This window comes from Mauremys reevesii, linkage group 13 (assembly GCF_016161935.1).
Source record: "Mauremys reevesii isolate NIE-2019 linkage group 13, ASM1616193v1, whole genome shotgun sequence".
Taxonomy (NCBI): domain Eukaryota; kingdom Metazoa; phylum Chordata; order Testudines; family Geoemydidae; genus Mauremys; species Mauremys reevesii.
Window position 1 is genome coordinate 15,105,868 of NC_052635.1, and position 27,805 is coordinate 15,133,672.

Here is a 27,805-nt window from a genome sequence, read left to right on the forward strand (position 1 = left end):
ATGGCTGGGGAGGGGGTTAATCTGGACTCTCCTCCATTGCCTACCCAAGAAGAAGGACTGCTAAAAGTACTTGAAGGGACAAAGGAACTAACCTGCGGGGAAAGGCAGGGATCAGTCTAGACTGAGACAGGGGTCCAGTCTGTAAGAAGAAATAACTGGAACTCTAAGCTACAGAAACTCTTCAACTTGCCTAAAATAACATTCAGCGTGAGAAATTACTTTTTGGATCCACTCTCTGTAAGATCTTAAGTTTAGTATGCATGTTTTGTTTTATTTGCTCAGTAATCTGCTTTGTTCTCTTTGCTATCCCTTATAATTACTTAAAATCTGCCTTTTACAGTTCATAAATGTATTTTGTGTATTATTAAACCCAGTTTGTGCGTGATGGGGGGGCAATAAATTGTGCATATCTCTTCACATTAAGGGAGAGGGTGAATTTTTATGAGCTTGTGCTGTGCAGATCTTTCTATATAGTGCAAAACAGTATTATTTTGGGTTTATTCACCAAAGGGGATGTGCACATGAGTGCTGGGTGAATTCTCTCACACAGAGGTGATTTCAGTCTGTGTCTGCAGCTGGGTGTGGACCTACCTGTGTGTGTGTGCTGCAAGAGGCCGGAGAGCCTAATTCAGCAAAACAGGGAGAAGGAATCCAGGCTGGTGGAGCAATAGGGGCTCAGTGAAACACCAAAACATCAGGTGGCATCCCAAAAGGAGGGTCCAACCCATCACAGGGGTATCCCTGCAGGGCTGGCAGAAACACCTTTAGCTGATCACGGTCTGGGGCTGTGCTGTCATGTTTGTCCAAGGGCGGCTTCCAGCTCTGAGCTCCTCAGAAGAGGATAGGATGAAGAGCTGAGCAGAGAAGGAAATGCTTATGAAGGCAGCAGAGTGTACCAACGAGACCTATTCCTGCACAATAACAAAGGCCAGTGTGTGGGGAATGGATCACTCCAGTGGGGCCCAGACAAGCTCCTCAGCCCAGCCCCTCAGCCCTGGCTCTGGCCTGTCAGACAGGGGTGCTGGGCCCAGAGCTCAGGGCTTGCTTTGTAAATCAGGGCTCATGGCTTTCATTCCCACTGGGCTGCAGGGTTCAGCTCTCAAGGGCTTCACCTCTCCACACTGATGGGCTGGGGACATACAATGGCCATAGGCTGGAGGGTGAAATCCTCTCATCTGTATCAGGCTGTTTGCATTGAGCCCCGACTGACCTGCAGAGCGTATGAGCATGGACAGCTCAATGTGACATGCATAGTGAAAGGGGCATCCCCGCACAGAGCAAGGTAGTGAATGAAAACAGTTCTCAGAGTCAGACATTAGGGTGCTCAAGTGGAGCTGTGTGTGTGGGGATTGGGGAGCCCCAGATAACAGGGGTTTGCGGGTCTGGACAGAGGGCTACCTGCAGAGTTGTGGCAGGGAGGGAAAGGCTGGGCTAGCAAGGGAATGGGGGTCAGGAGACAGGGGCACTGTCAGAGCTGGGAGAGCCTACGGGTGGGATAGCAGGGGTGTGGGTTTGGATTGAGTGGCACCAGCAGAGCTGTTTGAAGCCCGCACCTTGGGCAACACACCTTTCATTTTGCCACTCCCCAGCCCATCTGGCAAGTTATTTCCTTTTACTCCCAGTTCTTAGGAACTTCTAATGAATGGCTTTGTTTGCTGAATGTCCCCTCCCATATCTCATTGGCCACCTGGCTGGCTCAGCTCCATATAATGGACACCAGAGCAGGAGGATGCTCAGCGGCTTTCATCTCAGCAGGGATCTGGATCCATCTCTCAGAAAGGAGTTCCAGCCCAGGACAAGGTGAGTTAATGACCCAGCTGAGGTCAGGTGCTGACGGGTCTCCAGTGTTCAGTGTGAGGGTCAGCTGATATTCTCCTGAATTCAAGTGGCTAAAGCTGGAGCAGCTAGGACACAGAACTCCTGGTCTTTATCCCCAGCTCTTGGAGGGGAGTAATATCTAGTAGTTAGAGCAGTGGTGGGGCTGAAAATCAGGACTCATGCCTCTAAAAAAGAATCTGTCACCTAGATATTCAAGCAGAGGGCTCAGCAGACCCCACTGTGATTCCTCTATGGACTATAGGAGGAGTTTACACCATTTCAGATCTTACCTCTGAGCTGCAGAATTTCAAAACACAAAGCAGGTGAGAGGGGTTGTGACAGTTCATGCTCAGAGCTCAGGCTCTCTGTTCATTTTAAAGTGTCTCTTTAAAGGGGAATAAAATAAAGAGGCTGGGTTGGGAGGACACAACCACCATGAGGCGACATTCAGTGTCCCATGCTGTGCAAATCTGGGTTGACCATCTGACCAGTGCTACTTGCGTCCCCTGAGTGATACTTAGAATACACTGGAGCCTAGTGCATGAGCTGCTACTGCTGGAGGACCATGGACAGGATTTCCTAAAGCCCAAAAGGAGTTAAGGGATCTGTTAGAATCATAGAATCATATGATCACTTAATCTAACCCCATGCCAACATGAAGGATTTGTTGTGCCTAAACCATCCAAGACAGGCGCATATCCAGCCTCCTTTTAAAGCCTCCATCGAAGGAGCTTCCACGACCTCACGAGGCGTCTATTCCATTGTCCTCTTCTTCTTATAGTTAGGAAGTTTTTCCTGAGATTTACTCTAAATCTGCTTTGCTGTAGTTAGAACCCATTGCCTCTTGTCCTGCCTTCTGTGGCAAGAGAGAACAACTTTTCTCCGTCTTTTTTATGTCAGCCTTACAAGTATTTGAAGACAGCTGTCATGTCCCCCCTTAATCTCCTCCTTTCCAAACTAAACATACCCAGTTCCATCAACATTTGTTCATAGGGTTTGCATTCCATCCCTTTGATCGTCTTGGTCGCTCACCTCTGGAGCCTTTCCAGCTTCTGTATATCCTTTCTATACATTAGTGACCAAAATTAGACACAGTACTCCTGCTGAGGTCTAACCAGTGGCGCTATCACCTCCTGTGACTTGCATACTATGCCTCTGTTAATGCAGCCTAAAATTGCATTTGCTTTTTTTGCAACAGCATCACATTACTAACTCACATTGAGGTTGTGATCCACCACAATTCCCATATCCTTCTCAGCAGTGCTTCTGCCAAGCTCAGTTCTCCAATTTATCAAGATCCCTCTGAATCATACCTCTGTCCTCCAAAGTTTTGGCAGCCCCCCACCAGTTTTGTGTCATCTGCAGATTTGATCAGTATGCTGTCTGTTCCTACAGCCGGTCATTAATAAAGATGGTAAACAACACTGAACCCAAAACAGATCCCCAAGGAACCCCACTTTAGACCTCCCTCCAATCTGACATCATTCCATAAATAGTTCCTCTTTGTTTGCAGTTGCTTAACCAATTATGTATCCACTTAATGGTAGATCCGCCAAGCCTGCATTTCTCAAGCTTACTTATCAGAAAGTTATGTTAGACTGTGTCAAAAACTTTGCTGAAGTCCAGATATATTATGTCCACCTCATTCTCCACCTCTATCCACTTCTTTTGGGATTGGAGCACCTAACTCTTTCAAAATCCAAGCTCAGGTTCCCCATCTGGAAGACTCATAAACCTCTGGGGATCAGCTACGAGGGAGATAGAAATATAATTAAAACCAGTGGTATTTAGAGAAATCCAGAATGGCTTCTTGGAGCTTCTCTTATTCATACCAAGAGGGCATTATTTGTTATTCCATATTAGTGATTTTAGTGTTCAGTCCCAGATTTCTGCACTGTAATTTTCTACTGGAGAGTTGAAATTCAATGTGTTGGTTATTGTCAGTAATTTGACATTCATTGCTTGTTCTAATTTCCCATTTTGTGTGTGTGTGTGTGTTATTTGCCTGGAATAACTTCATTTAAATCAGTACGATTAAGGGTTATGGCTAAGGAATTAGGGGACATTGGGGGCAAAATCCCACTTTCATTTACACTTGGGTAGACTTTTGGAGTTAGTCACTGCAATGGGGTCAGGGCTGAGGTCTGATTTCACTCCCTCCCATAGGTAAAAGTTTCAACTGGGATGAAGGGCAGAGGTGGAAGAGCTGTCCGCTGATTTTGAGTAGTCACAAACCAGGGCTATAAAAAGAGCTCAGCACAGCTCAGAGAGGCTTTCAAAGATTATTATTATAGTGAGCCACAGTAATATGTATGTCGCTGTACTGTGCTGTGCCTGGAATTGTCTTTATGCACCCCGATATGCACCTTGTGATGCGTGTTGTGTGTGTAGTAATATAAGATTGCAAATGTACCTATTGCTATCATCTCCGAATGATGTCAACCCCAGACAGCATATGTTGTGAATTAACCAAAATGAATTAAGGTTCCATAACTAGATTTTTATTCCAAACCCAGGCAAACAGAAATATTTATTACTGAATGAAACACTATAAATACAGGGGAAACTATATTTGAACGGGAAAGAACAGTTAGTTCCATTTATTTGGTTATAACTAACTTTATCGGAAGATTAGGCTTGGGAATCTGAGCCATCATCCCTTTCTGTGATAGTAAGGGAGAAATATTATTACTAGGGTTTTCTTTTAAATCTGAACCTAATGCAACACCAACCATTTTTCTCTCTTCTTATTTATGTTTAGAAAGTGGAACTTCTAAACTAAACAAGCTTGATGTTAGCTTATTTTCTTTTACATTTCCAGGCTGAGATTCAGTAGGATTTGGGCTCCTAACTCCCTTAGACTCCTTTACAATTCCCACTCAATCTTTCAAAGCTACTATACTAAATGTTCCTTATCTCTGAAACAACCACAGAAAGAAGAAAACGGCTGTCAGAGGTTGCCTTGGTGCTCCCATCTAGGCGCTCCCTGAAGAGTCCATTTGCCACTAAAGGAAGAACTCCACAACACCAAGAGCTCTACGGGGAAATATGGAAGAAGCTATGGAGAGATTTCTGAGAACAGTAAATTATTTGTCATACAGAAACTTGTCTTGTTCAACCCAGAATAGATTTCTTTCAGTTTGACAAAGCTTTTTGCAATTTTTGGATTTGATCAACCCAAACTGATTCTAGCTCCCGCCCAATTTCTCAGAAATTCCCGTGAACTGAAAAATCAGTCATACGCCCAGCTGTCTCCCCGACCTTGGCTGAAGTTTCTAGCTACAGCCATGATACAAATGTAAAGAGTGAATCTTTGAGGCACTTGTGAGATCTGCATCCAGACACCACATCCACTCCCTCACAGTCTTTGGAGAGATGAGATATTTTATTGGCCTTTTATTTTTTGGCAGGATGATGTTTCCCAGAAGCTCTCGGAGGGTGAGAAAGAAGCCACTAGGAACAGAAAAGCAAAAGTCCTGAAGTGCCTTGAGAGTCTCTGTAATGATGCCTGTGATGAGGTGTGTGGGGGGGTGGGGAGGAGGGGCAATCATGCCCCAGAGCACTAAGGAGAATAATCTAGCATATTAGCCATGCGGATGGTGATTGAGGTGCCTGATACAGTGGGAGGAAATGCCTCCAAAATCCTGCCCCATGGAGATGTTCCCCTTGAAATACAACATTCCCAAAGCACCAGGGGGCAACCAACGGACACAGACATACAAACCTTACGTCCTTTGGCAGGGCTCAAACTTGGGGAACCTTCAGTGCTAAAACCACAGGCCCATATCCCTTCAGCTGAAAGAGTAACACCCTTAGAAGGCAGTAAGGGGTTTTCTGGGGCTAACCTCTAGATGGCTCCATGCTCATGTGAATTCAATCAGTGCTTACTAAAGACCCTTTCCAGTGTGTGTATACAGCACTGTGGTTTTGAAGCCAGCCAGGGCCTGAAGCAGAGAACAGACAGGAAGGGGACATTAGAGCTCTCAGTGTGGTGCATAGCTAGCATTGGGTGAGCTATTGATACTTTTTTGACTTATTAGTAATATCAGTAATGAATAGAGATTATATAACATACTTTCTACATGTATCGTAGCCCCCTCTGATAGTAAACCACACAGACGGTAAAAGCCAGCCACTGCTGCCCACCTTCTATGGTTACTCTGTTAGCTAGCATGGTAGAGAAATGTGAGGAACATCCCCGGATCATAACTCATCACTGAAAGGTGATGGTCCTTGGAGGGATGTGAGCTCCTGTGGACTTGACATATTTGGGAACATCTTCCCTCTGAGGTTTTGCAAATGTCAGCCTCTGAGGCTTCCACTGCTTCCTCCTCACAATATTCTTCCTTCAGCACTAGGGAGACTGACCTGGGTGTTTTGGTGCTCAAGGTTCAGTCTCCACTGGTGACTCACTCATCACTAATCTTGTTAGTGCATTAGTACTACAGCGGGGTGACTTTGCATTCAACACATTTTAATGAAAAATTGTTATTTTGTGAACACAGAAATGTCCATTTTTAACAAAAAAAATCAAATGTTTTTGAAATAAAGAGCACCTAAAAATCTACCGGGGAGTAGACAGGTGATGAGGTGATCATTTTGTGGGGTTTCATGTTTTGGACAGCACCCACCCCTTACATTTTTGATGAACAATTTGGTCCTTCCAAAAAAAGAAAGCAGATTTGTATAGGAATAAAAATCATTTCTTGAGCAGCTGCATTTCGTACGTTATTTTTTGGACACAAAGACTAGTCCTCCTACATTACACACATTTGTTCAGATGAACAAACTCACTCCCGTTAATCATAGAGAGTAAGGGGCATGAACACGGAGCACAGTACAGAGCACTAGTAAGTTTGAGCCCTATTTCAAGTCCAATGGAAATCTAAGGGAGTTAGACACCTAAATTGCTTAGGTGCTTTTGAAATGCCCCCTAGGCCCTTGCCTGCATCCCTTTGAAAATTCTGGTCCTGGTCTGTATGTTGGTGCATAGGATTTTAAGCACAAAGGCCCAGAGGTTCAAAGAGCTCTAAGGGCTACTGGGCTACCACTATGTGATTATGGCTGAAAATGCAGATAAGATGCATTTGCTCTTGGCTCAGGATGGGACACAGGTCACTGGGTACCCGATAAGGAGGCTTCCTAACATCAGGCAAAACAGTCTTGGAACTCGAGGCTTTCTCTGTGAATTTCTTGAAAGGATCTGTACCAATAGCTGAAAAGCAGCGATCACTCAGCATTCCTAGTTCATTTGTCATTTCCTCTTTCCTCCCCCAGGATAACATGCCCAATATCGCTGTCCTAGGATCAGGCGGAGGTCTGCGGGCCATGATAGCCTTTCTGGGAACCTTGGTGGAGCTGAAGAATCAGGGCCTGTTGGACGCTGTCATGTATCTGTGTGGGGTATCGGGTTCCACCTGGTAGGTGCATGTCAGTAGAAGGGAGAATGAGCCAGTTTTCCTGTACAAAGTTGGTGATCACTGGGGCATTCTTATTATTAATTAGCTCTGTACATTTTCAAGGCATTATGAGTGAGATTTGCAGAAGCACCTAGGTGTATGCCTACATTGCAATCAGGGGCTATGATGTAACAGGCATAGACATACCTGAGCTAGCTTTAACCTTGCTAGCTGGGGAACCAATAGCAGTGAAGCTCTGGTGCTACAGCATGGGCTGTACCAGACTGCATTAAACCCTGAGTCCGTACCCACGCAGCTCACCCACAGTGACATCCATGCTGCTGCAGCTTCGCTGCAATTGGCACTCAAGCTGGCTTGATGAAAGCTAACATAGGTCTGTCTACACATGCTGCTGTCACGCCTCTGAGTGCAGCGCAGACACACTCTCAATGACTCACCCTTTGACTTGCAATGAGATTTGTGTTCGTAAGTCACTTTTGGAAATCCCACCTTTAAGTAGGCAGGAAATGGGTGAGAAATGAAACAGAGGTGAAGGTCACATGCAAGGTCACACAGCAGGTCAGTGGCAGAGCTGGGGCTAGAACGCAGGTGTCTTGAGCCTTAACCCAGTGCCTGCTCACTGGGTATCTGCCTCCTGGCTAGGCATGGAGATCTGTTGCTGGGGCCTCAAGGTGCTGGGTGACATGGTTAGAAGATGCAGGGACATTCTGGGCAGACTCAAGAGCTGGAGAAGCTCAGTGGAGACTAGAGAAGCGACGTTTACAGCAACCAAGGTGGCAGAGGACAGGCTTCCAGCACTGGGAACAGTGAGAAAAGGGCAATCTGAGGGGCTTGTTAAGGGTTTGCGGTTCATTGGGGTTTACCAAGAGATGGAGAATACACAGAGGGAAGGACAGGGAAGATTCAAATGGGGCCCCAGTATTGGGTCTTGGGAGAAAGGAAGAAGAGTGGAGTTGTCCACGGAGAAAGAGATGGGAAAGGAAAATCTTCAGATGCTTCTAGCTGATCAGCCAGGGCCAGAATCAGTTTCTGTGCCTGCTGCGTAGCACCTCACTCTGAGAGTCACTCAATCGGGGCAAGTGAGGGGGGCAGAAAATGAGATGGGTGAGCGAGAGTGGCCTAGTGAAATGGGCAGTGTGTGTGTGTGTGTGTGTGTGTGTGTGTGTGTGTGTGTGTTACTATTGCCCTCTACTGGGTGAGATCTTAATTGATCCTCCCCATGTCATACACCCTGTATTGGCAAAGTAGTTTCCCCATTGGCTCAAGAAGGGCCGGGTCTGGTCATACTTATAATGACCGGATTAGTGTGCCCACCACTGCTCTCTGTTGGGTAGGTCAGAATTACTTACCATGCATCATAGGTCCTACAGGAGCGGATAGTAGAGTTTCTCCATAGCTCAGAGTGGCAGGGGCCTTGGCTTTCAGCAGATGATCTTAGCTCTATCCCTGTTATTGCCATAAATTTCCCAGTGGACATGGTGACAGACAGCCATGGATGAAGTCCTTGTTAAATCACAGATTTGTTACAATGCCAGGATGATAATTAGAATCTCTTGCATGAAAAATAAAGGGTATGAAGATTAAAAAGGGGAGGGGGAAGTCCCCATCCTATCCTCTTGGTCTCAGCCATAGCTGTGCTTGTTCATTGAAAGGTGCATGTCCAACCTCTACAAAGACAAAGACTGGACAGAGAAAGTGCAGGTCTTGGAAAAAAGCCTGTGTGATACACTTCACAATTCAGTTCCTATTGAAAAGGAGTTTACTATTGCGATAAAGGCAGCTGAAGATGAACTCTTCTCTCTGACTGATGTCTGGGCATCTTTCTTTGTCTATTCTGCATTGAAGCAGGTAGGTTGCTGTTTAACTCCAGAGTGGTTCCACTAAAAAAATCACTGGATTTACTTAATATATTCCTTTGTTGTTCTCTCTCTCTCTCTCTCACTCGCTCTCTCTGCTGTACTTGATATTAACTCCTGGTAATATTTTAAAGCTATCTAAACCCTTAGGCAACTTTTTAAATCTCAGCCTCTTACCATGAGCTCTCAATCATCACTGTCGTATCTGAACTTTTCTAAAGCAGGTTTAGGGGATTTGGATACTCTTTCCCATTAAAACTAGTGGGAATTTGGCCTCTAAATCCCTTAGGTTGTTTTGAAAATCTCAACCTAGCATCTGACCCCCAAATCCTGACCTTTCCAGAATATGAATTGCTGAACAGAGAGCTAGAAGGCATGAACATCTCAATCCTGGCCTTGAATTTTTAATAATGGGCTCTTCAATCTAGCAGAGAAACATCTAACACGATCCAGTGGCTGGAAGGTGAAGTTAGAGAAATTCAGACTGAAAAGAAGGTGTACATTTTTGACAGTGAAAGTAATTAACTATTGGAACAACTTACCAAGGCTTGCAGTAGATTCTTCATTGCTGACAATTTTAAAATAATTATTGGATGTTTTTCTAAAAGATTATTCAATCCCAAACTATTTTTGGTAGGTCTTAGGTCCTTTTTTTTTAACTTTTTTAAAATTTAGCTAAATTTTCAAATGAAATATCATTTCAAAGCAAAAAAAAAGTTGAAATGTTTCATTTCAATGTAGCTGAAATAAACAATTTAAACTTTTTCACAAGTTTTTTCTCAGATGAAAGAATTCACCAAATTTGACTTGAATTCACAAATAATTTCAATGCTCTGAAAATAAATTTTTAATTGAATGTACTGTTCACAGAAAGAAAATTGCCTGGCTTTACTGCTCGCTAATTGCTATTAATTTTGATGGAACTGAGGCTGTCTCCACTGGAGCTTGAAGTGTAATTCCCAGCTGGAGGAGACACACCCATGTGAGTTCTAATGGAGACCCTAGGCTTAATGGAGACCAGCAGGCTTAGCCCCTACCGTGCTAATATGGCTATGTCTCCTCAAGCTGGTAATCAGACCTTCCTTCCACAGGATAGATGTATTCTAAGGTAGTGATCTTGCTTAGGTGCTTTCGAAAAGCCCATTATGTGCCAATCTGCATTTTTAGGTGTCTAAATATTTTTTAAAACCTGCACCTAATTCCCTTAGGCCCATTTGAAAGTCTCCACCATGGACTGTATATACTCTGTTGTTTGTCCATACAGAGCACATTAGAATGAGGGAAGATGATGATGGTCTCAACGAAAAGGGTGTTTGTAATTCCTAGCCTGAACTAATTAGTCAGGGATGAATTGCTGGGAACATTACCAAAACTTGTGTCTTTCTGTGCTAATCAATTCTTACCTTTCCAGTATGAGGAGACCAAATTATCTCAACATGATGATGCCTCCAGAAATGGCAAAAATCCTTACCCTATCTATGCAGCAATAGAAGCAGACCAATGGGGCAAAGCAGGTGAAAACAGCCCAGGTAAAAAATATATATATATGTTTTGCATAAACCTGTCAACTCTCTCTCTCTCTCTCTCTAATTTTCAATCTTTTTTTTATCAATGACTTTACCAAAATGGTTATTGATGTTCTTCATTTTCCAGAAAAACCCAGGTTGGTCAATAAATGAAAAATTCCCATAATTGTTTCAGTAGTGACTTTGAAAATGTTTTCAATACAAATGTCTATCATATAAATTTGTGATAGATTGTTCAATACATGTTAAAAAGGATCAGTTTTGAAAATGAAAAGAACTTGGAAAACTTCAGAAAATGTTGTGAAATTGTTTGCCTTTTTGATTAGCTCTACAGTTAAATTTATTACTTTTAGATTTAACTCATTTTTTCTTTATACCTATGGTACAAGTTAGAGATGGGTGGTTGGAGGGTGGGTGGAGAGGGGCTGTGGTTGCCACAAGAGGAATTCTGGGATATCCAAGGACAGCACATGCTGACTTAGGAGGGAAACACCAGATAGAGGAAGTCACTATAGAAAATGGCATGAAAATGACTGTGGGTGAAGGAACAGACTGAAAAATTAGATGGGATTCACTGGTGAAGTGAACAAATTGAGGGGGTGAGAATTGAGAAATTATTGCTATCAGCCAAGAAGGGGACAACAAGGAACTGGCTCTATCTATATTTCACAGGGACCTGGTTTGAATTCACCCCCCATGAATCTGGCTTTCCCGGTCTGGGGGCTTTTGTGTGCACTGAAGACTTGGGAAGCAAATTCAAGGATGGGAATCTGAAAGAAAAGAGGGATGAGAAAAATATCTGCTACCTGCAAGGTAAGCATTGAAGCCGCTTATTCTTAGCCGATCGATAGCTATATATGTAACTCTTCTGCCAGGTGGAGTTGGCAGTAGCAAGGGCTGGGTTCAATATCCGGGAGTTGCTCTTAACAATATAACACAGAAACTGGCTCAAGTCCCACCCAGCAATCTGGTAAAATTACACACCACTGCTGGGTGCTCCTAAAGAGGCAAAACATCCCCTCCTGCTGGCACTGAGCCTGTATATAGCAGAGAACTATTAGTAAAAGGGGAAAGGAGCCCGGCATTAATTTGGGAAAACACCACCACCGTGATTCGAACACATCTGACCATAAGATAAACTCCCGCTCCAGAGTAAGTTGGGCAGTGTCCTGAGCCTCTGTTTCTCACCTTGCCGTGAACAACAAACTGATGTTCCTTTAACACACCACTGCCCTCTCCCTCCACTGAACCCCACTCACAGCTGCTGCCCTTGGTCCTTGGAGACCCAGACTTCAGAGGTGTGTTCACATGAGTTCACCTCCCAGCCGGGGAGAAAGCAGGGTGGGGAATGTGGAGCAATACCTCAGCTGCTGCTGTCTCTGCAACTGGCTCACAGTTGCTGCCCTTCACAGTGTGTCCCTGCTGTCATTTCTCATGCCACAGTTCACTGCACCTCTGCCATTGTCTACTCTGTCCCCGATGGCTCTGCGCCCTCACCTTCTGCCTCCCTGCTGTGACCAGGGCCGGCTCTAGACCCCAGCGCGGCAAGCACGCGCGTGGGGCGGCCCTTTCCGCGGCGGGCGGGGCTGCGGGCGGTGCCGCCTCATGCCTGCGGCGGTCCAGGTCCCAGAGCCCCGACCGACGGACCTGCCGCAGCAGGCTGCGGAGGGGCGGCGGGGCGCGCTCTGCGGCTCCTCCGCCGCGGGCAGCGCGCGGCAGCAGCAGCTGCCTGCGCCGGACCGGCGGCAACCGTCCGCCCGTCAGGGAGGCCCAGCGCACCCCACGACCACATCCCCAGCCCGCGGTCGCCGCGCCGCACGGTCTCCACTGCCCTCCGGGCGCCCGCGCGGCATGACTGCTTGGGCCAAAACGCCCCTGGCTGTGACCTCTGCGAGTTGGTCTCTTGGGGTTCCACCCGGCTCCCAGTGACTTCAGCAGCTAGTGGGGGAACCTCCCTGCTAGTGCAGACTGGGCCGTCTCTTCCCCCAAACACTGTCCCCTAGCAGCCCTAAGGCTGAGCATTTGACCTGATTCTCAGTGGTTTAGCTCTAGTGATCACTTACCAAAACAAAACACTCTCAACTGAGCCTAATCGGCTCTACATTTAAACAGGGGAGAGGGGCAGGTCAAATGTTGCCTAGGACTCTTAGACAGAGCCCACCCCTCTAAGCAGAACCACCTGTCCCCCTCCCCCACTCTTTCCCCACTGGGATTTGGCATTGGAACCCCTGCTTAGCGAGTGCAGTTCAGTTCATTTGGGCTTAACCCCCGCAATAAGGGCAGGCTAAGCACAGTTCTGCTGCCCTTTACTCATACAATCACGACAACAGCATTTCATGACACCTGCATTCAATACTGAAGTGATTTGTAACCCAATACCAGACAGAATTGATCACTTGGGCAGGTTACCTTGGCAGATTAGGTGTGTTTATGTCCTGGAACCTTTTCCCTCCAGCTTATCATAAGCTGCCAGAGGAGAGCTCATTCAGACCTTGCTGATAGATAGATAGATAGATATTGCAGGTCCACCCTGTTATTCGAATGCAGCATATTATAGACCTGCTTGGAATGTTTCAACGCTGTAGGTCTCATCCCAGTCTCAGAGCTCTCTTCCCAGCTGCTTGTATCTACCCAGCTTTTCTTCCCCCCCATCTTCTTTCTGTACCCTCACCCCTATTTCCACCTCACTCATGACATTCACTCACATGTAACCGTCTTTGCTCACCCTTAGCCATCATCTCATCTTTTCTTTAACCCAATTTGCTCCTCCTGAAACATGGTTAGCTTCTGTATAGATAACGCATCCCATCCACAGATCTAAACACGCTTTTCAAAAATTTGGTGAGCATCAACATACCCCTTTTACAGAGAGAGAGGAGATGGCTTTTCTAAGGTCATAAAGGTTGGGAATGGAAGGTAAAGGAATAGAAGTCAGGTCTCCTATGTCTAAGCTACTGCACTGTCACTAGAGCTGGGATTTTCTAAGATACCTAGGAAAATTAGGAAGCCCAACTTGCATTGAATTCCAGTGGGATTTGGACACCTAACTCCCATAGAAGCAGCAAAGAGTCCTGTGGCATATATAGAGACAGATGTTTTTAGCAGTGAGAGTTTCCCACTCTTTCTTGCTCTTGAATGGTGAAGTGGGTATCACTCAAGCTAATGCTGCAAAAACTAAAGTTCTCTTATACAGGTGCCTTTTCTTTTTCTACTCTACTTAAGCTACTCCCATAGTTTCCTTTGAAAATCCCAATGAGGAACATTCACATTCCTATTAGTTAATATCCAGTGTTTGCATGTCTTGGACTTTTATATTTATTTATTTGGATTGGGAATTTCCAAAGGGTTTTAAAGGGTTAGGCAATTGTGTCGGCGGGGAGGGGGAATTTTCAAAGGGACAAAGGATAGTTATGTACCCAACTCCCAGACAAATTCCATGGGCTTTGAATTTGTGATTTGCTGAAAGGAGGTAAGTGCTTTAGGAGTATAAGGATCATTTGAAGTCAATGTGTGATGTGTGCTCCGAAGTCAGCTAGGAACTTTTGAAATCCCCTCCCTTATTCACTTTTTAAATTCCAGCTTCATTCATTCATTCATTCATTCATACAAATTTGTACTATACCAATCAAACACAGCCCATCCTAGACTCTGGGTATCTTTGACAGTACTTCAAAATGCATCTCCTAATGGAAGAGAAATCCAGCAATTAATTATCTGTAAAAGCAAAAAAGAATCCTGTCTTTATAGATCAACAGACTTTTTGCAGCATGAGCTTTGTGGGGTGAATACCCCTTCTTCGGAATAAAGTGGTGGAAATTTAGGGGGCAGGCCAGCTATATGCAAGCAAGAAAGCAGCTTAGATGAGGAGGTTAGTTCAATCAGGGGGTCTTAGAAACAAACAAACAAACAACAAACATTCTAACTCTGAGGGTAGTGCAGCTCTGGAACAGGTTACCAAGGGAGTTTGTGGCGCCCCTGTCACTGGAGGTTTTAAAGAAGTTGGACAAACATCTGTTAGGGATAGTCCAGATTTATTCGGTCATGCCTCAGTGAGGGAGGATGGGCTAGATGACAGCTCAAGGTTCCTTCCAGCCATACATTTCTATGATCCTGAAATAACAGTAAGCCCAGCAGGATTTAACACACCCACTGTCAAGACCACCACTGCCTCCTGAGGCTGCCCTGTCTCACCTAGCTCTCAACTCACTACTGGGCAGGAATGCTCCAAAAATTATCAAACACTCTGGGCAGGGACTGTCTTTCTGCCTTGTGTCTGTCCAGTGCCTAGCACAATGGGGTCCTGCTTCATGGCTGGGTCACCTAGGCACTGTGATACTGCACATACCAATACTCATTATTAGGATTGGTCAAAAGTTGGTATTACCATTACGCAGGAAATCTGAACATTAGTTTCTATTCCGAGTCAGGACTAAAACACAAGTGATTTCCATTTCAGGTCAATCGAAATGTTCCATGTTGTTAAAAGCAATCAAAATGTTGCCTTCCTATTTCTACTCTTTAAATGTTGTCTGTTATAGTTTCATTTACATTGTATTATACAAGCCAATCAATTTGGAAATGAAAGGTTATTTCAAAATGAAACATTGAAATGTTCTGTTCTGATAAGGTCAACCTACTTCATTTCACATGTATTTTTAAAATGAAATGTTGTTAAAAATCAACAAATCCCAGGGAAAGTTCAAATTTTGACAAAACAGTGTTTGCTGATGCAAGAAATATTTTTTTTGATTTTTTTTTCCCCCTCTCTCACATAAATTTTTTTTTCAGTTATGGATCAATGTGTGAACAAAGTTGCAAAAACACATAACCTATGAGAGACTGGCCTGCGAGTGCCTCCTTGACTTTTCTGCTAATGAGGCTCCTATCCAGGCAACTCCTTGCGTTATTTTAAAGGGAAAGGCCTTGATGCTTTCTTAGCTGCACTATGGTAAATAAGATCTTTTCATTCTTGTTTTCAGGCTTATGGGGAAGCGCCCTTGGAAACAGAGCTGCAAACAAGAAATATTTAATAGGTACTGACATTTTTGTGTGTTGAAGGCAGGGTCGGGTCATCAGTGGAATCGGAACAGGTCCCCAATGGAGGCATCACCGCACTATTCTGAAGCAATGATTCCAATGCCCGACTCTTTATCACAGTGATACTGTCATGTGTCAAACAGTCACTGTATAAGCAGTAGCATAAAGTAGCCCATGGTTGTCATAGAATCATAGAATCATAGAATCTCATGGTTGGAAGGGACCTCAGAAGGTCATCTAGTCCACCCCCCCCCCTCAGCAGGGACCCAAAACAACTAAATCATCCCAGCCAGGGCTTGTCAACAAGCCTGAAAAAAAAACCTCTAAGGAAGGAGATTCCCACTACCTCCCTAGGGAACCCATTCCAGTTCTTCACCACCCTACTAGTGAAAAAAAGGTTTTTCACCTCCTCCTCTACTCCCTCTGCCTCTTACTTGTTCTTGTTCTGTTCTACTTCTACACTAGAAAGAACTAGATCCATCTCCTCCCCTTTCCCCCCTTCAGGTAGTCAAAAGCAAATCCCCCCCATCTTCTCTTTCTCAGACTAAAAAAACATCCCAGTCAGCTCAGCCTCCCTCATCATGTCATGTGCTCCAGCCCCCCCTAATCATGTTTGTTGCCCTCCGACTCTCTCTCTCCACCCATCCCTCTTGTAGTGTGGGGCCCAAAAAACTGGACACCAACAGAAAATGAGGCCTCAAGGAGCTGAGTAGAGGGGGTATGATGACATCCCGAATGATCTGCTCTGCTAACCCAAAATGCCAAATGCCAACCCAAAACCCCTTCACACTGCACACTGTTATTCAGCATTTCCACTTGTCTGCCAGTTGTGGATGGGTTGGATTTTCAAGGATGCCAAAGGAAACCGAGCACCCAACTCTCATTTTTGCCTTTCATAATCTCCAGCATTCCAGATAATTTCCAGATTATTATAGCTAGGGCTGAGATTTTCTTAACTGATGAGGGGATTTGGATCCTAATTTCCATTAATGTTGATAAGAGTTGGACATCATCTAATCTCATGCTTCAGAGCTTCAGTCAGTCACTGGCAGCAATCAGGAAGGAATTTCTTCCCTTATGCACAATTGTAATCAGTTTTATTATTTATTTATTTATTTGTTTGTTTGTTTATTTTTCCCACCACTAAAGATGGGATACAGCTGGGGTAGGTCAATGTTCTGATGTGATACTGAGAATCCTCCTTTTAGATGCCTGGTTGGTGAGTCATGTTCAGAGTCCAATTGATCACCAGATTTGGGGCCAGGAAAGAATTTCCCCCCAGGTTACACTGGCAGCACCCATTGGGTTTTCTTAACATTTCTCAGCAACATGGGGTGTGGGTCGCCTGCTGAGGTTATATGAGCATGTCTCACCTAGTAATTCCCTACCATTGCCAGGACCTCTGCCTCAGGTGCGCCTCAGTCTTTCCTGTTCTCTACCTGTGGCACACAACAGCTCAGTCTCAGTCTCCTGAGCATTGTCTAACTTTAACTGAAATTTCTTTGTGAAATTTCATGGCCTCTTGATCTCAAACTATACGAATCCATGAAATTATGAAATTCAACTCCTTTAGGCATCTTTGATTCTCTCAGTTTAGATCAAATCCTGATTTCAGTCTTCCATCTGATTTTGCAAAGATTTAGCTTTGGGGCAAATTCTGCCAGTGAAGTCAGTGGAGTTACTTCTGAATAGAGCCACATCAAACATTTTGACTAAACAGTTTTTTACCAGAAAATCATAAAAGAAGAGTTTTGTGGGAGTATGTCAATTGTGATATTATTTTTGATGGAAAATATTCAAAATGCTTCAAAAACCAAAATAGAGTATTTTGTTCTGACTTTATCATTTTATTCAACTTTAGCTTTTCATTTGGTTTTAACTTTTATTTATTTTTTTAACTAGGTAGCTAAAAATATCACATATTACCTTATATTTTGTATTATATATTTATATAATTTTCAATTACCTTATAATGCTTCACTGATATTGAAAGAAAACATTTTAGTAGGGTCATTTTGATAATTCTGAATTGAAATATTTCAGTTTCAGTTCTCCAATATATTTTGATGTTTTGTCTTTTCTGAACCAATTTGAGATGAAAACAAATCCCACAGGTTAGAAATTCTGTTTTCTTATCCACTCTCCTTCTGAGTTACACCAGTTCAAATCATATCAAAATCAGCTTTACATTTTGTAACCCAAATGTGATTTCCTATGGTTAGCATTCTTAGCTGTGAGAAAAGATTTATAACATGTGTTCTGTTTTCTGTTGCTAAGACTGTCTTAAGGAAAAATTCCAAAAACGAAGAGAAGATTGCAATGAAGTAGGTAAAGCAGGTGGGTCATTGTATTTCTGGAACCTTGGACCGTTTTTTTAAAAACTCACCCTGGGTTTATCTTCACATGACTCCATTGCACTACAACCCCACCCAGTGTAAACACAGCATACAGTGACAGAAAGAGTTTTTCTGGTGTTATATGATGAGTAGTTCCCTCAACAACATTAGCTATGTCGACAGAATTCTTCCATCTTCATAGCTACGTCTACACTGAGTTTTTGAGCAGGGACAGGAGTGGATTTGGCATAGCAATGTGCGTGTTTTTTTCACTCCTGTGACCAATGCAGGTATGCCTTATAAGCATAGGGTATGTCTACACTACCCTCCGGATCAGCGAGTAGCAATCGGTTTATGGGGGATTGATATATCGCGTCTCATCTAACTCCCCGAACGCGCTCCCGTCGACTCCGGAACTCCACCAGGGTGAGCGGTGGTAGCGGAGTCGACAGGGGGAGCCGCGGCCATCAATCCCGCTCCGTGAGGATGGGAGGTAAGTCGAAATAAGATACTTCGATTTCAGCTACGCTATTCCCGTAGTTGAAGTTGCGTATCTTACATCGACCCCGCCCCCTAGTGTAGACCAGGCCATAGATCAAGCCAGAGAGGAATCAATCCTTTTCCATTAATGACATATGTGATTTTCATGGATCTCAATGAATGTTAACACTCATAGTCTCTGTTTGACAAATGCTTGCAAGGAAGAAAATTACCCTGAAACCTCATATGTGATCTTCTCTACATGGGGAATTGTACAAGTTACCCAGCTATAGGTATACCAGAATACCCCTCATGTGGACACTCTTGTTCTGGTGTAAGCATGGCTTTCTCACATTAGCTTAAACCATTTCCAGTGAGATATATGCTAAACCAAAAAAGGCAGAACTAACTCTCCACAAGAGAGTCATAGTCTACAAGACCGGAAGGGAACACTGAGACCATGTAGTCTGACCTCCAGAATAACAAAGGCCAAAGAGCTCCCCCAAAATAATCACTAGAGCAGCTCTTTTTAGAAATAAAAATCCAATCTTGATTTAAAAATTGCCAGAGATGGTGAATCCACCATGATCCTTGGTAAGATTTCCCAGTAGTTAATTACTCTCACGGTTAAAAAAAAAGTATTCTTTATTTCCAATGTGAATTTGTCTAGCTTTTATGTCAAGCCATTGGATCTTGTTATACTGTTATAAATATCTATAAGTAACTACATTGGGAGCAAATCCCAGATGAGTCCAGAAGTTCTCTTATGGCCTGTATTATATGGGAGATCAGACTAGATGATCCCAAATGGATATATTTTAAAATCACACTGTTCTGAAATTTAGACATATTAGTACCTTAAAAATCCTGGTCAAGTGTCCAGTTCCCATTGGTGCCTTTGAAAGTCTTCACTCTTAAGTCATTTGGCTGTGATTTTCAAAGAAGATCAAGAATTAGGTGCCCAAATGCCACTGACCTCCATGGGTACCTAACTCCCTTAGCATTTGTTCTAAATCTCAGCCTACGGTCCATATTTTTAAAGATATTTAGGCACCAAATGGGATTTTCAGAAGCACCTAGGTGATTATCTCTCACTGAAATCAATGATTTTGAGGCAGTTAGGTACTTCTGAAAATATCACTAGGTGCCTAAATATCAATGAAAATCTGGGTCAGACTGATTACCCCAAGGCCAGACAGGGAATCAGTGAGGAGCCAGGAAAAGAGCCCAGATGTTTTTCTGATCTCCCTGTGGTGGGAGGTTTGCAAGCAGAAGGCATTTCAAAGGTGTCCCTGTGAAATCCATGGTTGAATGTTCTGCAGAAGGAAAATTCTGACTTTTCAAAATTTAATGAGCATGAAACCAAACAATTTCAAAATGTTTGAAAAAAAAATTCTTTACAGGTCAATCAAAGCTTTCCCTCTTTTCTGATTTAGACTTTTTAAAATGTGACTTTATATTCTATATAAAATACATGTTAGGGGCTAAAATTGAAACATTTCATTCTGATAAGGTACCTTTCAACCTATCAAAACACTTTGTTTCAATTCTCTTTTCAACAAAAAGAAATGTCATCAAAAGCAGTATGTTCCAAATTTCAACCAAAATTGATATGTTCCAGTTTGTCAAAATCAACATGTTCCCATGAAAAGTTGAAATTTGAATAAATGGCCATTTCTGATGCAGAATGTGCTGTTAGGAAATTTAAAACCAGGTCTACTGTGAAGTCATGAAGTACAGGCTTCCTTCCCAGCCCTCATGACCAGACCTAATCCCAAAGTTCAATTTATTAACTTCTACCCTGCAAACCGCTTGCTGTATCCAATGGAAGACATTTCCTTAGATGCACCAAGTGTCCAGAACAGAATAACCATTCACTAGCAAGATCCACCCAACTCCACGTGGAGTTTCTGAAACTGGGATCCTGAACCTCTTCTAGGAGTTGGCCAGGGTGGTGTTATGAGTGAGGAAAAGAAATGCAAACTTGATGCAAGGGAAAGCTAAGGGGAGGGGCCAAACAGGGGTGCTGAACTATTCAGGTGGACAGGTGAGGATGCCTGCATTTTTGATGGGTCGGAAGGTGTGTGAGGTGGTAGACAGGGAGATGGGAATTCAACAATACTAATGGGCTGTGTAACGGGTCGGACTCACCCCTGCAGCGCCTCCTGCTGGTGACTCCGGGAATTAGCTCGTTCCAGCGCTGGAGCGCCCACTGCAGGCTGGTGATCCGCCTGTCCTCAGGCCCCCGTGTCGCTCCCTGGATCCAGTGCCCTTTTATATGGGGTGCTGCCCCCTGCACCCTCTCCCCCTTTCTCTCTCCTCTCCTTGGGACCCCCCCCCCCCCCCCCACCTTGCTCAGTGTATGGCTGCCACTCTCCACTCATTGCTCCACTCCTCACAGACTGCAGTATCAGCTCAGCCAACACACTCATCACAGGCAAGGGGTTTGGACCTACTGCTTTGGCCTACCCTGGGCTGCCTCTGCAACCCCCAGTACCTGTTGGCCCACACTGCTGCCGCAGCCTGGGGGGGGCTGCTGGAGCTCCCCTCTCAGCAGCCTTCCAGCCCCCCTGCCTCACCTAGGTACCTTACTCTGTCTTTCTCTCAGCCAGGCCCATCTCCCTCTTCAGGCAGAGGAAGACTGTTTGAGCTTCTGGCCTCTCTGGCCTTTTTTTATAAGGTGGCTGGCTCAGTTTGGGGGCCCTCTCTGCCAGCCCAGACTGTTTGAGCTTCTGGCCTCTCTGGCCTTTTTTATAAGGCCTGTGGCTCAGTTTGGGGCGTGGCCTCACCTGCAGCCACTCCCTCAATCAGTCCAGCTTTTAAAGCAGTAGCTCTCAAGCCCTGCCAGGCCAATTTTAAACACCTCAGGACAGGAGCAAGGGTTCACCCTGCTACAGGCTGTTTGTTTGCCTTTTATAGGAGGTCTACAAGGACCACCAGGTTCTGTGCCTTTCAGCGGTAGGTGGACTTATCCCAGTAGGCACAAATTGCCTCCTCAAAGCTTAGTCAGCATGAAACTCCAAACCAGCTAACACTTGAGCATGGGGGAATTTCCCCCTAGCCTTCTCTGCTTGTACCTCTGGAGAATCCACTGACTGCAGGTTTGGAAGTGTGGCTGTAGTTACTTCCCCACCTCCACAGCCTGACAGATGGAGCTGAACTTTTCTTTAGAGCTGTAGGTCCAGGACCAGACGGGATGATGCTTAGTACTGGTGGGTGCATTTGTCCCAGGAGGCCCAAATGACCTCCTCAGAGCTTAGTCAGCACCAGGCAGCTGAAACCCCAAACCAGTTGCCAATTTAGTTGAACAACCATTTTTCATTCAATAAATTAAAAAAATTGTGAGACGCCCACATCAGCCCCAGGTAGCTCACACCATAAGCCAGGTCTCATTGGGAGGTGAGTTCTAACCATTGACATTCTAGGACACCAGGTACAGACAGATTCAGCAGCCAAGTGTCTGACCCTACACTAGCTATGGCATCCCTACTCTCGAGAGACTTTGGGCACTGGGGACATGAGTCTCACCTCTCTTCACCTCCAGGGGCTCACAGGACAAACAACTGCCTGCTGGCCACATTATGTTCTCTTTCCTCCCCAGGTACTGATTGCACTTGTGCACATTGTCAGGGTGTCCACCACCTCTTGGAACTTCATGTTCATGCCTCAGCAGGGAAAGACTGTGAAGGAGTCTTCAGGCAGCTGAAGGAAGTGTTGAAAGGCAAGTGGACCAGCAGGACTAAATTTACCACCTCTCCTTAATTATTTAGAATGGGATTTTCAAATGGAGTCCAAAGTCCAATTCCTTTGGTGTCTTAGGTAATGCCAGATATCATGAATTGCTGTGAATGAAAGAATGAATAAATGAATGAATGAATTGTGGCATGCTCATTTCTATGACAACATCCATGTATTTGCCAATATTTTCCCAAATCCCCAGAGCTGTTCCAACAGACACAGGCTGAGGTTTTCAAAAGGGCCTGAGTTAATTAGGACCCCAAATCCTATTGTTTTTCAAGGGGACATGGGCACCAAATTTGCCTTAGCCCCCATTGAACATTCCTGTATCCCATAACATATCTAATGAGTCTTCCATTCCTTGTCCCAAATCTAACATCATTTCACCCATTATTTATGCAGAGGAGAATAGCAAGAATTCCTACCTGAAGTGCTGTGAAGTGAGTGAGACCTGGCATTTGAAGACCTTGGAAGAAAGGATTACAGAGTTCGCTCACCTCATCAGGATTTTTGAAAATGAACTTGGAGGCAAGTCTTATAGAAACTTTTCTCAGTTAGATGGGCTTTTCAAAGCCATCCAGCCCATCAGTTTTCCAAATTATTGCTCCAGATGTGGGAGCAAAGAAACAGATTTGTTCTAAAAGGAAGAAAATGTAACTATTTCCCTGCATAATTCATCATTTCAAGTGTTTCAGTTCTATCTTCTACTATTTCCCCCCTCATCTTAAAAGGGAAAACAAAAAATTATGATAATTCTTATGTTAAAATGACTGCATTTGAATATAGTGCCAATCCATGCAGAAGAAGAATGCTAGGAAAGTAAATAATTTTGCATCTTCTCTTAATAAGTTTTTAAAATGTATTTATTTTTTATTTTGGTTTCTGTTAGAACAAAGAAAAGTCTGAGAACCATTGACAATCATTCCAAATATATAACAATACATAGTGACTCATGCAACATGCCATTGCTAACTGCTTTGCAATAATGAGCTTTGAAGAAGGTCCCACTATAGTCTAGCTATGGGCACAGTTGGGTGCTAAACCTCAAAGACACCCCAAAAGGATGCTGAAAAATTCAAAAGAGTTCAGAAAAGAGCTACAAGAATTACCCAAGACCTTGAAAAAAATTAGCCACTTAAAGAGAGACTAAGGATGTTCAGTCAATTTAGCTTAAGAAAGGGTATGTCTACACTATGGAATTATTCTGATTTTACAGAAAATGTTTTTTGGAAACAACTTGTATAACGTCGAGTGCATGAGGCCACACTAAGCACATTAATTTGGCAGTGTGCGTCCATGTACCGAGGCTAGCGTCAATTTCCGGAGCGTTGCACCGTGGGTAGCTATCCCATAGTTCCCGCAGTCTCCCCCGCCCATTGGAATTCTGGGTTGAGATCCCAATGCATGATGGGGCAAAAATAGTGTTGTGGGTGATTCTGGGTAAATGTTGTCAATCAACTCCATGAAAGCAACAGCAGACAATCATTTTGCACCCTTTTCCCTGGAATGCCCAGGCAGATGCCATAGCACGGCAATCATGGAGCCCGTTCAGCCTTTTTTCACTGTCACCGTATGTCTACTGGATGTTGCTAACAGACGTGGCACTGCAACGCTACAGAGCAGCATCCCCTTCCCTTTTGCAAGTTAGCAAAGATGGTTACCAGCCCTACTGTACCGTCTGCTGCTTTGCAAGTTGACAATGATAGTTACCAGTCACACTGTACGATCTGCTGCTGTCATGGGTGCTTCTGGCCAGCCTCGGTGAGTCGGTCAGGGGCTCATGGACAAAAATGGGAATGTCTCCCAAGGTCATTCTCTTCTTTAAGTTTTGTCTAATGGAGAGTCAGTCCTGCCTAGAATATCAGGCAAACCTACTAAAGAACCAGAGAGGCAAACAGCCACTCTGAGTCAGAGCCCAGACATCCCGCAGAAATGATGAGCTGCATGCCATTTTAGGGGGTGCCTCTGCAACAATGCCACCTGTTGCTTCCCTCCTCCTCAACCCCTCCTGGGCTACCGTGGCAGTTATCCCTCCATTTGTGTGATGAAGTAATAAAGAATGCATGAATAAGAAATAACACTGACTTTATTGCCTCTGCAAGCAGAGATCAAAGGTGGGAGGGGAGGGCAGCCTCCAGCTGCTATGATATTCCAGGCAGGAGTGAATCTCCATTAGACCAAGCTTAATGAAGAGAATGACCTGGATTCATTCTCATTTTTGCCCAGGCGCCCCTGGCTGACCTCACCGAGGCCAGCCAGGAGCACTCACGGATGATGATAACAGCTATCAGTCCTACTGTACCATCTGCCGTCTGCAAGGCCAAGGAAGGAAATGGGATGCTGCTGTGTAGTTCTGCGTCACCACATCTGCCAGCAGCATCCAGTAGACATACGGTGACATTGAAAAAAGGCGAGAAAGGATTTTTTTCCCCTTTGCTTTCACGGAGGGGTGGGGGTGATGACATATACCCTGAACCACCCGCAACAATGTTTTTGACCCTTCAGGTTTTGGGAACTCAGCCAAGAATTCAAATGGTTTTCGGAGAGTGCGGGAACTGTGGGATAGCTACAGTCATCAGTCGCCCCTCCCTCCGTGAGCGTCCATTTGATTCTTTGGCTTTCTGGTACGCTTGTCTCAGCTCCTTACGTTTCATGCAGCACTGTGTTGAGTCCCTGTTGTGACCTCTGTCCATCATAGCCTTGGAGATTTTTTCAAAATGTTTTGGCATTTCGTCTATTGGAACAGAGTTCTGATAGAACAGATTCATCTCCCCATACAGAGACCTCCCATACGGTCATGCTGGAGATCTTTTTTGATTCTGGGACTGCATGGTCACCTGTGCTGATCAGTGCTCCATGCTGGGCAAACAGGAAATGAAATTCAAAAGTTCATGGAGCTTTTCCTGTCTACCTGGCCAGTGCATCCGAGTTCAGATTGCTGTCCAGAGTCGTCACAATGGTGCACTGTGGGATATCTCCCGGAGGCCAGTACTGTCGAATTGCGGCCACACTAACTCTAATTCGAAATGGCAATACCAATTTCAATGCTACTTCCCTTCAGGGTGGAGTACGGATATCCATTGAAGAGCCCTTTATATTGAAATAAAGGGCTTCATTGTGTGGATGGGTGCAAGGTTAATTTGGTTTAACGCTGCTAAATTTGAGATAAACTTGTAGTGTAGACCAGGCTAAAGAGAAGGCAAAAGGCTTCTTGACTACAGTGCATAAGTATCTGCCTGGAGAGATTTCTCAGAGCAGATAGATCTTTTATTTAGCAGATAATGGCAGAGCCAGCTCCAGTGGCTGGAAGCTGAAGCTAGATAAATGCAGGTTAGAGGTATGGTGTGAAATTTAAACAGAGGGGGGATTCAGCGCTTGCGAATGTACCTAGGTGTGTGATGGATTCTCCATCAGCTAAAGTTTTTAAATATAGATTAGAGGTCACTTTTGCAAAGATCTTTTCTACTTCAACCCGGATTTATGTGACAGATGCAGGAGTTACTCTGTATAATTCACTGGCCTGTGTTGTGCAGAAAGTCAGACTAGACATGGCCCTTTGTGGACTTTCTATCTATCTATCTATCTATCTATCTATCTATCTATCTATCTATCTATCTATTTGATAAATCTTTCTAAACATCTCCTTCTTCATTGAGAAGTTACATCATAAGTTCCTCCAACGAGCACAACTGTGTCAGTATTTCATAGAGCAGTACTTTCTCAGCTACATCTTATTGCATTTTTGTCCTTAGCTCTCGAAACCAGTGCCTCAAATCCTGCCCTAGAAATCCCTAGACAGTCAGTGGACATCCCAGAATCCTCATGCAATGTGCTGAAATTGGATTTTCCAACGTAACAAAGAGGTTGCTGAATTCTACATCACTTTCAATTTCTGGGTGGATTTAATATGTAACCCCGTGGAGAGTGCATTCCAATAACCCAATAGCAAGGTCTAGATTTGCAATGGGGACATCCAATGGAATGGATCATAACCACCTATCCTGGTGTAGTTGGAAAAGAGATGGAGATAGTTGCTATGAGAAGACCAGGTAGCAGCAAGGTTTGATAGGATTAGATTTTTATTGGTAAACACTGATTTCACAATACACTCAAAACCAATGAAAAATATTTCCATCGATGATAATCAAAATTTGCAGATAGGAAGCATAAGAAAAATGCTTCTTGAAAACTTATTTGAGTCAAGATCTAGTGATTTAGACTTTTGAATTAGGCTTGGGTACAATAAATGGAGTCGCAATTGAGTAGTAAAAACAGGTGTGATTTGTGGATTTAAGGATATTTACTTTGTATATTTTGACAGTTTGCATTTTAATGGTTTATAAAGCTTTAACTTGCTGACTCTCCACAACTGCTGCAATTAAATAGTTGTCTCTCTCTCCACATTTTTTTAGAGCTGTGAAAATTTAAATAGATATAAATCTAAAAAAAAAACCTATCAAATTCTGCCAAGCCTAAATATTATTATTAATAATAACGATACCTTTCTCTGATGTAGCAGTTTTAATCAGAAATCAAAGCACTTTATATGAAGTATTTCATTATTTCCGTAGCACATCAGGAGAAGCAGACATATAGGACAGTGAAGTAACATGCCAAGTGTGAGATTGGGGGGTATATAACCCAGAGCATTTGAGTCCTACTTTAGTGCTCTATCTATTAGGCCACTCTGCCTCCTTAGGTCATTCTATTAAGGGGCAAATTTCGAAGGCATTTAGGGGCATAAGGCTGCAGGTAGGCACCTAATGGTATTTTAAAAAATGTTTAAGCCACTTAAGTACCCAACTCCCATTATATTCTGTAAAAGGTAGGCCTATGTACATTTGAAAATCCCACCAGGCACCTATATCCATCTTTAGGTGCCTAAATACTATTAAAACCCTTCACCTAGGTCCTTAGATTTCAAATAAGAACAAAAGAACTGCTCTCCTAGATCAGATCGATGGTTCATCTAGCCCACTCTCCTGTCTATGACAGTGACCAGTACCAGACCTTCAGGAGATTGTACAGGTTAGGGCAATTTTGGAGAGATCAACCCCTGACTTCCCCTCCTGGGTTCTGGCAGTTAGAGGTTTACGGTTGCCCCAAGAATGGCCCGTCATATATTTCACCTCTACTGTGAACTTTAGGGTACAGATGTGGGGACCTGCATGAGGACCCCTAAACTTAATTACCAGCTTTGCTCAGTATGCTGCCACCACCAAATGATTTAAAGAAATTTATGGGAGAGTCATTTGGAAACTCTGTCTTCCCCCCAAATATTTCCCGAGTCTTTATCCCCCCTTTCCAGGCAGGATTGAGACTGATTCACCTCCCACCAATTCCTGGTGAGCCCAGATCCAACAACTCCTTGGATCTTAAAACAAGGAAAAATCAATCAGGTTCTTTAGAAGAAGACTTTTAATTAAAGGAAAAGGCTGAAAGGAATACTTCTGTGAGATTAGCATGCAAGCTACTCTCACAGACAACAGATTCAAAAACACAGAGGATGTCCCTCTGGGTAAAAACCTTAGTTACACAAAGACACCCAATTTGATTCTCCCTCTTTTGCAAAATGGAGTCACAAAAGAAAATAA

The 27,805-nt window shown here is 44.0% G+C and overlaps 1 protein-coding gene across 1 annotated transcript in view; it reads left to right on the top strand.

The window, feature by feature from the left end:
* The first annotated feature begins 4,723 nt into the window (after nucleotides 1–4,723).
* The window catches only part of LOC120380092 (cytosolic phospholipase A2 gamma-like), a 36,839-nt gene continuing 13,757 nt past the window's right edge, over nucleotides 4,724–27,805 (top strand). Inside the window, exons 1-10 of the mRNA XM_039497588.1 lie at nucleotides 4,724–4,774; nucleotides 5,244–5,336; nucleotides 7,096–7,238; nucleotides 8,891–9,086; nucleotides 10,506–10,623; nucleotides 11,293–11,433; nucleotides 15,600–15,653; nucleotides 17,935–17,994; nucleotides 22,075–22,194; nucleotides 22,614–22,739. Coding sequence (XP_039353522.1) covers nucleotides 4,724–4,774; nucleotides 5,244–5,336; nucleotides 7,096–7,238; nucleotides 8,891–9,086; nucleotides 10,506–10,623; nucleotides 11,293–11,433; nucleotides 15,600–15,653; nucleotides 17,935–17,994; nucleotides 22,075–22,194; nucleotides 22,614–22,739 — 1,102 coding nt within the window. The remainder of the gene's footprint in view (nucleotides 4,775–5,243; nucleotides 5,337–7,095; nucleotides 7,239–8,890; nucleotides 9,087–10,505; nucleotides 10,624–11,292; nucleotides 11,434–15,599; nucleotides 15,654–17,934; nucleotides 17,995–22,074; nucleotides 22,195–22,613; nucleotides 22,740–27,805) is intronic.